The sequence below is a fragment of the Sinocyclocheilus rhinocerous genome, unplaced genomic scaffold, assembly GCF_001515625.1.
Source record: "Sinocyclocheilus rhinocerous isolate Xijiao unplaced genomic scaffold, SAMN03320098_v1.1 scaffold1050, whole genome shotgun sequence".
Taxonomy (NCBI): Eukaryota; Metazoa; Chordata; class Actinopteri; order Cypriniformes; family Cyprinidae; genus Sinocyclocheilus; species Sinocyclocheilus rhinocerous.
In genome coordinates this window covers 348,927-359,211 of record NW_015651629.1, presented here as the reverse complement: position 1 = coordinate 359,211, position 10,285 = coordinate 348,927, and the positions used below count along the sequence as shown (strand labels likewise).

The window sequence follows — 10,285 nt, the reverse complement described above, 5'->3', positions numbered from 1 at the left end:
AAAAAAAAAAAACTCCCAATAAATGGCCAAACAGCAATGCTATTAGAACATTTATTGTTATATCTTGCATCATTTACATCTATTTTTGCAGTCGATGAGGAATTGTTATTTCTTATTGTCATCATACCAACTGAGAATTTATTGCAATGATTTTAAATTCAGTTGAGGTATCTGACATATGATGACATAACATTGATCTTTTATATGAAGTCTTTAGAGCCATAGACTATAATATGTACATCTAATATAGGCTACATTTCATTAACATTGCTAAATATTATTAAACTGGAAAGAAATTAAAGATCCATCTTTGATTGTCAAAAGAATTCCGGATTCACTTCCCTCTCAGCCAATTAGATTTCACGCATTTTCATCTGTCAGTCGTGGAGGTCTGATTGGTTAAAGCTTTATTTATATAGCACCTTTTAAAACAGTGTTTACAAAGTACTTTACAGAGAGATGCATATGTGCATTCACAGAAAAGAACAAAATACAAACATAAAAGAGATAAAGTGGGCCTAGTAAAACAAAGTACAATAACCAGTTTATACATAGTTTAAATACAACAATAAAAAAATCAAGGAAAGGCCTTGAACAAGGAAAGGCCCTTTTGAGACTACTTTTTAAAAGTGCATAATAACTTTTGACAACATTTAATTCAGGTGTGAAAATAATTAATATCTGCATGAGCATAGAGAGAGTTGCTAGGAGAGACACGTTTTAAGTGCGCGCACTCTCTCCGGGCGAGAGCAGCGTGCGTCCGGTTTTGTGCGAGAGCAAAGGAAATCCGCGTGCAAGTGGAGAGATTCACGCTCGTGCATTATATTTATGTGCTTTTGCGCTAAAATAATGGGCTCTCGACATTTGTCATTAAAATAACGCCATACATGTACCCCCTGGCTGCTCCACCATCGAGAGTAATGAAAGCGGAAGAATTCGCAGGTTGGATCCTGGCAGTAAAAGATGCCTTCCATGACTTTGCAAGTTCCTCATGATACCAATTATTAAGCTGTGAACACTCAGGACAGGGCAGAGGATTCCACTCTAGCCCAGTGTTCCCGGCAGCATGGCAGCCAACTCATAATCGGCCTCAGTCTGAGCAACGCGGCCAGATGTTGGGAGCCCAGATGAGGCCTCAGTGTCAGCAGGCTTATAACTCCTTTCCAATGCTGCTATCAACAGTCCATCTTCTTTACGAACCCTGAATGAGAAATGAATCATACTTAGAGTTAAAGTCAAAAGTTCCCAGAAAAAATAATACTCAAGTAAAGTACAGATTTTCAAAAAGTGTACTTAAGTACAGTACTCAAATAAATGTACTTAGTTACTGTCCGCCTCTGTACTTAGGTGAGCAAACAGACTCATCCATGAATTTGACAAGGAAAAACTAGTGTGTGGAGGCATGGGAGGTCCTTGGGGGTCACCCATTGGAAATGCTTCAAATGAAGCCCCCAGATCGCCCTCAGTGAATAACAAATCTCAATGAGTAGAGCACGCCATCTCCTTTTATACCCATTTGTATGGGGGAGTGGCTGGAATGCAAATTTCACTCACCAATTCTCATTGGCCTTTTATGAACTATCAGAGGTGTTTGGGGCTCCCAAGTGTGACTCCTAGTGTCACAACATCAACACAACGTCAAGTGAGTGACAGATAGGGAACATCAATACGTTTGAATAAAGGACGAAGATAGAATTTTCTACATCACTTTTGGCCACAAATGCATACTATTACACAAGTGGCAAAAAGTGTGTGGATCATGCGTGCCTCAGTGTCTTTACTGCTACTTAGTTTCTGTCGCATTGCTGCTCATTTGTATATTTGAAAAACCGCATCACACCATCAACGGTCACTGATGCTCATCTGATTGCTTCATCACTAAATCACTGTATGCCTGAATGGACCTAAAGTGTAATCAGTCACAATTCTTCCCCCTTTTTTTTGCAGGAATCACACTGTGGGATCCAGAAAAGCTCCAGCAGAGTTTACGAACCCGTCCCCAAATTAACACAGATTTCAAAGTCACGGCTTCAGACGCCATTGAGGACAAATCAACCTTACTGAACATCGACGACTCTCTGAAACTGAGTCTTTTAGGTGGACTGGTCAATGTGACAGGAGCAGCCAAATATCTCAATGACACAAAGAAGTCTTTCAGACAGCAGAGACTGACTCTGCATTATCATTCAACCTGCAGGTTTGAAGAACTGACCATGAATCACTTGGCACCTGAAAAAATCATTAATCAGGATGTGTTTGATAATGACACAGCGACACACGTGGTGACAGCAGTGCTGTATGGAGCTGACGCCTGCTTCGTGTTTGATAGAGAAGTTTCAGCAGATGAGAACAAAAATACAGTAGAAGGAGAAGCAAAACTGGCCCTTGAGAAACTCAAATTCATTTCAGTAGATGTGAACGTCAATCTGAAGATGGACGACGCTCAGAAGAATGCAGTCCAGAAATTCACATGCACGTTTTATGGCGATTTCCAGTTACCGTCAAACCCGACCTCTTTTGAAGATGCTCTGAAGGTTTTCACTGATCTTCCAAAACTTCTGGGAGAAAAGAAAGAGCTTGCCGTTCCTGTGAGAGTTTGGCTTTATCCTCTGGACAAACTTCACTCAAGAGCTTCACAACTTCAGAAGGACATCGGCATGGATCTAATCATAGCCATAGAATCAGTGATTGAGAGTTTAAATACAGCTGAGATGAGATGCAGTGACCTTCTGAAAGACTCACCTGCTCTGACTTTTACTGTATTTCATGATAAAATTCTGCAAATGAAGCAAAACTGTTACAAGTACAAACTGAAGCGCATGAAGAGACTCGGCTCTCTGCTGCCAAACATCCGTGGAGACGTAATGAAGGAAACGGCACTGAATGAACTTCTACAAGAACATGAGGAATCTCCTTTCAGAAGATCTGACCTTGCAGAATGGCTGAAAGAGAGAGAAAGAGAGTCTGACGTCATTAAATCAGTCCTCCGACAGCTGAAGGATGCTGGTGCACAAGCAGAAGTCAACATAGATCTGATATTAATGGATCTGGAAGTTGGAAATCTCGTCTGTTTCATGTTCACATCATTGGACTGGACAGATGTGCTGCTGCTTCAACAAAAGGCCTGTTTGAGTCCTTCAGCGAAAGGAAAAAATAATGAGAACCGTCCTGATACAAAGCAAAAGTCTTGGCTCAGTCCTGAGATCCAAAAGACCATGAGGTACAACTTGAAGACATTTAAGAACTTGATCGATTCAAAAGATCGTAAACCAGCCAGGTTCATCGTGTCCTCGAGAGAAATGGAGAATAATCCTGGTTCCTGCATTTTGCTGTATGAAAGTGAATGTGATGAAGCTGTTTGCTTTATTCCTCCATCACAGCCTGCCCGTCCAGTCACTGAAGAGGTCAAAGATAAAGGTGTAGTTGTGAAGGTTCCTCCAGCGTGTCCTGCTACAGTGGAGCTCAGATTACTGTATAAACCGAAGCAGGACTCAGTCTGGACCTCTGAACCGGTGATGAAGGATCAACACACAGTTACTCTGACTGATCTGAGAGCAGGAACTGAATACGAGATCAAATGTGCAGCGGTGGGGAAACTCAACTACACCGTATACAGTGACGTCACTGAAGTTACCACAGAGGTATGTATGATGATCCTTGAGCAAAAATCAGTTGAGAATGTGTACCTTATCTTGGTTATTTGCAACATGTTAATTTGTATCAAATGGTTCTTTTAGGGAAGGAGCAGTAGGAGTACTGGTGAGTCATATATTTTTCCTACCTACAAGTTGTTGCTAAACATGGTTCAGTTGAGCATGGAAGTGAAATTAAAGTTGTAACATAGTGAAGTGCACGAGAAGGCTCCAAAAATAGTCTTTAATGACAAATCCACACAATAAACAGGAGTCCAACCGAGAGAAACCCAACCATGTAGCATTTACAAGAACAGACAAAGGAACAAATGAAAGCATGGGCTTATATACAAACAGAGTAATCAGGAAGAATTTTATTACGAAGTGGAGAGATTCTCAGACTATAACTCTTCCAGTGTCACGCTTACGTGCTGGAATGAAGACCGAAGAACCTATGACGAAGATAATCTTAATTCTTTTTAATAAATCCACAGGGAAAGATGAAGCACACACACGCAATAACCGACAAACTCGAACTGAACGGACAGGAACTGAAATAGGGCAGATAACGAGGGGCAGACAGGTGAACACAATGAAGGTGATTAACTAATAATGAGAACAGGAAACAAACCAAATAAGGGCAAACAGGAACTGGACAGACAAGGTGACAAGACTAAAATGAAAACACAACAAAAGAGTTCATATATCTGTGACATCCAGCTTTGGCTGACATTGTTGCTCGCATTAGACCTTCATGTTATGCCACCACATTTGTTTAAACAGATGTTTGATAGTGCTGGTGCCCCCATTTTAAATTTAATAAACGCATTTGTCCAGCAGATTTTAAGCATGCTACTGTCACCCCCTTGTTAAAGTGGCCAAATCTTTCAATTGATGATCTAAATAATTTTAGGCCTATCTCAAATCTGCTTTTCTTATCTAAGGTTTTAGAAAAAGTGGTTCTTAAACAACTCCAGGCCCACTTGACTTTAAACTCTGTTGCTGAGGTGTTTCAGTCAGGTTTTAATCACAGTACTGAGACCGTATTGGTGAAAGTATTGAATGACGACATCTTGACTTTGGACAATGGTGAAAATGTCCTTCTGATTCTACTTGACCTCAGCACGGCGTTCGATATGATGAATCATGATATACTGATTGACCTTCTGGAACACTGGGTTGGTCTTAAGGGAAATGTGCTTAAGGGGTTTAAATCATATCTTACTGGTAGATCTTTCTCTGTTTTTTTAACAGGGAAAGAAAATTCAACCAGTTTGCCTCTTCCTTGGGGGGAGTACCTCAGGGTTCGATTTTTGCACCAATATAATTTTCCCTTAATATGTTACTTTTAGGATCAATTTTTTTGTAAATATAATGTATCCTTCCACTGTTATGTGGACAACACTCAGATTTATCTTCCAGTGAGACATAAACATGATCGATAATTTATTGGCCTGTTTACAGGACATTAAAGCCTGGATGGCTGCAAACGTTTTGAAATTAAATGATGATAAAAGCAAGGTCATTGTGTTTGGCCCTAAAAATCAGGAAGTGGCTCAAACCTTTTTCTGGTTTAATTACAACTGGTGTAAAGAATTTAGGGTTTGTTTTGGGCTCTTTTTTTTTTTTTTTATAAACGGCTGATTTTGAGAAAGCAATAATGGTGATTTGTTTTTTTTTCATGAATGGATTATTGTAATTCTCTCTATTTTGGAACTGACAACAGAACATTGGCGTGTCTTCAAAGAGTACAAAATGCTGCTGCCAGGATGCTCAAGTCTGCCAAGAAATTTGAGTCAGTTACACCGCTTTTAAAATCGCTCAAATGGTTGCTGGTGGGAACAATCCAAATTACGAGTTGTCTGGAATGCACCATAACTAAGGCAAATGGAAACAGGGAGAAAATAAACCAAAACAGAACAGGACATACTCGTGACAAAAGTGAGACTGTGACCAAAAACAGATGTATTTGTGTGTTGCAGGCATTGACTTTGAAGGAGACGGTCACTCGACTACCTTTACCAGCACTGAGGGTCGTTCGTCTCCAGCAGTTTCTGAATCGTCCCAGTGTATGGGCCTCTTTTTCCTAAAAATGTCATTTTTGAGGGTGTTAACGGTCTTTGCATGATATTAGTTGACAGATTAGGTGTAATGTTGCACAGACAAGTCTCATGTCAATAGAGCTTAAACCAAACTAAAAATAATCTTTTACTCACTGTTCCAAACCTGTATTACTTACTTAACATAGAAAATATCTGAAGAGCATTGGAAATCAATAACATTGGACCCCATTGACATTCAATGCATGTCCAAAAAACACTGAGGCATTTTTCAAAATATCTTTTTGTTTCAAAGAAGAAAGTAAGTCATACAGGTTTTAATGACATGAGGGTGAGTAAATAAGTCTATTTATTTGCAGATCAAATATAAAAACGACATTAAATAGAACAGTGTGATAATTGGTTAAAAATATTGGTCAAACTGTCTTCTGTGTCAATCTCACAAAACATGCATTTCCAGGTTCTTGGAGGAGATCACCTGATGACCAAAACAGGCCATTAATACATGATCGGATCACTAACACCAGAGCACCGGATTCTCAAAAGCACACGAGCAACACTTCAATCAGTGACTCTGGCATAGGTGAGAATGCAGGGATGCAATAAGTGGGTATGAAACACATGCATTTGTTGTACTTTTGAAAATATAGAGGAAGCATTAACCTCTATGTGGCTCAAAAATCATTTTAATATCCCATTATTCCAAAAGAACATCTTTAAATAAAAATGTTAAACCATTGCTTTTAACATTGAAGTGTGCATTAATGAAACCAGTCCTAAATATGAATAGCTCTGACCGCCTGTGCACTGTTGAAGACAAACATTCACATGCATTAAATTAAAATGAAAACCATATTATACTTAACTTTATATTTTATATCCAATGAACACATTTATAAAAAACCTGTTTGTTGTTTTTGTCTTCTTATGGCCATTTGAAACAGAAGAAGCTTCTACAGGACGAGGTGAAGTGACCAGAAGGTGGGAGAGTCCTGTTATATTTTACAGTTACGTGTAAATATGCTGAAGACAGCCCTGTTTCACCAAATTTGGCATGCTTCCTTAATTTGCTATTCAAGATTTTATGATGCACTTAAAATATACAGGTACATTTTGAAAGAGTCAGTGTGTGACAGTCATTCATAGATCAGATGCAGATCACCAAAGAACTATTGATGAGGCAAGAAATAAACACGAGGGATCACGAAAGTTGGTTGATGTTTCCCTTCTTATTGGAAGTGTTACAAATGTTGCTTTTTATGTTTCTTTTTGCCTGGTGCCTTTAGAAAATATCAAAATTGAGGTGTGACTTCATTGTATACGTAAAGCATTTAAAAACTGAAAAGTTTTTTTTTTTAAGTGTGGTTATTGATACTGTTAATAAAATAAATCCAGAAGCTGGTTTAAAATTAGAAAATGTTTAAATTGAGGAGAATTATTCAAAGTAAGCCTTTTTCTATCTTCTCCTGCAGAAGCCAGAATTTGAATGCATTGAAGAATCCTGATGTTTCCAGCATCAAGGTATTGTTATTGTTCATCAATATGAGCACAAGTGTTTATAGAGATCTGTGTTTGTACATCTCAGTGTTTTAGTAACTGTAGATTAAAGTCTCCTGGATTAAACCTTAAAATAAGATAATTTAGCCTCATAATGTGGAGTTTGTCTTTTTTATTGGAGCAGCTCAAGCTGTCCGTGATCAACCCAGAGAGCAGCACACAGAGCCAATCGTCAGGTAACCAATAATGACATGATTTAAATCATTAGAGATTGAGATTGTGTTACAACCCTAAATGAATCATTGCATCACTATTTCATGACACTCATTGTTCCAGTCATCAATTTTGAACACGTACTCGGGTCATATTAAGGAGTTTTCTAGAAACAAGGGAACATAAAACACTCACAATTGAACTAGAAGAACTCTTCTGTGTGTAAAATCAGATCAAGTCTCCACGTCCGAAAATATGCATTTTGTCTGGTATTCCAACAGTTTTAGGAAGGGTTGTCTAACACCCAAAACCTGTTAACAGCAAGTCTTGTCTAGTACTGTATTAACAGTCTTCCAATCAGCCAAGATGATGACTGAAACAAGTCAGAGAAGAGCAGAAGACGAAGTAATGAGCAGAGTTTATTGATTAATCCCAGTTGTGTATGCTTCATGATCAGACTCAAATCCAGCAAGTGTCATTATTATACCACAAGCAATAGCAATAGAAAATCCCTGCTTCACAACATCGACATGTGACGTTAAAAACCTTGAAAACAAGACATTCTCCTATCTCTTACTCATGAAAACAAACCACACACTCATAAGATTATAACAATAAGGAAGAAAGAAACTTAATAACAAAATAGTAATAAAAGTAAAATAGTTATAAAATGCAGAGTTTTTTGAACTCTGCTCATGTAAACATGATAAAAGCATGTGCTGTGATAGTCGTTGAACTGTGTTTGTGTCTGTAGTATCAGTGTCCTCATCAAAGACGTTTAAACTGAGACTGAAGGAGGAGTTTCAGTATCTGAATGAAACACCTGGAGAAAGACAAAGCCTGAATGATGTCTTCATTGAACAACACATCACAGAGGACCCTGATTCTCACATCAGCGATGATAGACAGATCATGCGCAACGACATGTTTGAAGGCCAGCATATCAGGAGCCTTTTGCTGAAGGGAGATGCCGGCACTGGAAAAACTGTGACTGTGCAGAAGTTCATCCTGGACTGGGCTGAAGAGAAATCAAACACTGATATCGATTATATATTTCCAATACCTTTTCAGAAGCTGAACATTATCAGAGAGACGGTGAAGAAGTGTAGCTTCACGGAGATTCTGCAGCATTGCTTCGAAAACGCTGAATATCTGAAACTCGAGGACTCTGAGAGGATCATGCTGATCTTTGATGGACTGAATGAGTTTAAACTTCCTCTAGATTTCAAAAACACAAAGAAGATCACTGATGAAAATGAGCCAGGCTCAGTCTCTGGTCTACTGGCAAACGTCATCATGGGAAATCTGCTTCCGAACGCTCAGATCTGGATCACCAGTAGACCAGCAGCAGCCAATCAGATTCCTGATGGATTTATTGATCGCGTGACGGAGATCCAAGGCTTTATTGATCCACAGAAGGAGGAATATTTCAGAAAGAGCATTAGTGATCCGAGAATGGCTAATAAAGTCATCAGTCACATCCAGACATCAAGCCGCATCAGCAGCATGTGTTATTTACCAGATTACTGCAGAATCATCGCAGCGATTCCAGAGAAGATGTTCAGTACAGGCCATGATGATTTCCCCAAGACCCTCACTCAGATGTACAGCAGACTCCTGTTAGCTCAGACTGAACTGAATCAAGTGAGTAAAGAGACCATCACTGCTCTGGGGAGAATAGCGTTTCATCTGCTGCTGAATGGAAACTCTCTCTTCTGTTATGAACACTTAAAGAAATGTGGCATTAGAGACGAAAGTGTTCTGATACGCTCATCAATCATAAAGAAGACTGAAGACCAAAGCAAGCGTAAATTACTCTGTTTTGTGAATCACAGAACACAGGAGTTTCTGGCAGCTTTATATGCGACTGAAGTCATTAATGGGAACAATCGGCTCCAGCTCAGAGATCTGTCCAGTCTAGAACTTAACTATGGATACCACTATAACCTCCAGAATGTGATGAAAAACGCTTTAGAAAGACAGATGGATCTCTTCTTCTGCTTTTTACTGGGTTTGACGCTGGAGTCCAGTCAGAGAGCTTTAAAAGACCTCCTGAAACAGAGAAAAAGCAGCTCTTCGTCCAGTCAAGAGGCAGTTGAACACATCAAAACATTGCTCATGCAGTCTTCTCCAGAAAATACAGACAAATGCAGTCTCCTGTTTGACGCTTTGAAAGAGCTGGATGAACGATATTTAATCCAGGAAATAAAAACACAGCTGAAATCTGGACTCAAACCCTCTCCTGCACAGTTTTCAGCTCTGGTGAATTTAGAAAAGTAGCTGGATGAGCTTAAGTCACATCGATCAGAGGGTCTGAGGGTGAAGAAGGGGAATCAAGGATTGATTGATTCATACATCACTGATCGGTCACAGATCATTTAACAGTGAATTTATAAATAATAACTAGTTGTTTGGCGAGCACATTTTTCTCCCTCTACAGGCTGAAGAAATCCTAATCAACATGATTCCTGGGCCTGTATTCACAGAACATTTTATCTTACCACTGAGAGTTCTCCTAAATAGCATTAAAAGTTTTTAGCTAAGAGTTTTCTCTTAAAGCTGCAGAGACAAACTTTTACTAAGGAATAGAGAGAAGTGTTAAGCTCAGAGTAAGGGGGCGGGGTTTACCTCGTTGCTATGGATGATGTCAGCGTGCTTATTAACTATGCACACAGTGATTGGCTGATAGTCTCTGTCAGAGATTTATTCATAGAAATATTGTAGAGCACGATATTATGTTGCCATATTCAAATAAAGATTTTAAAATGCAGGCTAAGTGTCATATGCTCAGCTAACTGTCAGCCTCTTAGATGTGTGCTTCTCGTAAACAATTAGTGAATGTGCATATAAACAGGCTTTTAATTAACAGAGTGGAATAATCAT

At 39.1% G+C, this 10,285-nt stretch overlaps 1 protein-coding gene across 1 annotated transcript in view; it reads left to right on the top strand.

Moving 5' to 3' along the window:
• The window catches only part of LOC107713230 (uncharacterized), a 12,374-nt gene extending 2,692 nt beyond the window's left edge, over nt 1-9,682 (top strand). Inside the window, exons 2-9 of the mRNA XM_016518681.1 lie at nt 1,948-3,641; nt 3,738-3,759; nt 5,615-5,701; nt 6,153-6,275; nt 6,637-6,673; nt 7,165-7,213; nt 7,374-7,425; nt 8,157-9,682. Of these exons, the coding sequence (XP_016374167.1) occupies nt 1,948-3,641; nt 3,738-3,759; nt 5,615-5,701; nt 6,153-6,275; nt 6,637-6,673; nt 7,165-7,213; nt 7,374-7,425; nt 8,157-9,682 (3,590 nt within the window). The remainder of the gene's footprint in view (nt 1-1,947; nt 3,642-3,737; nt 3,760-5,614; nt 5,702-6,152; nt 6,276-6,636; nt 6,674-7,164; nt 7,214-7,373; nt 7,426-8,156) is intronic.
• The last annotated feature ends 603 nt before the right edge of the window (nt 9,683-10,285 follow it).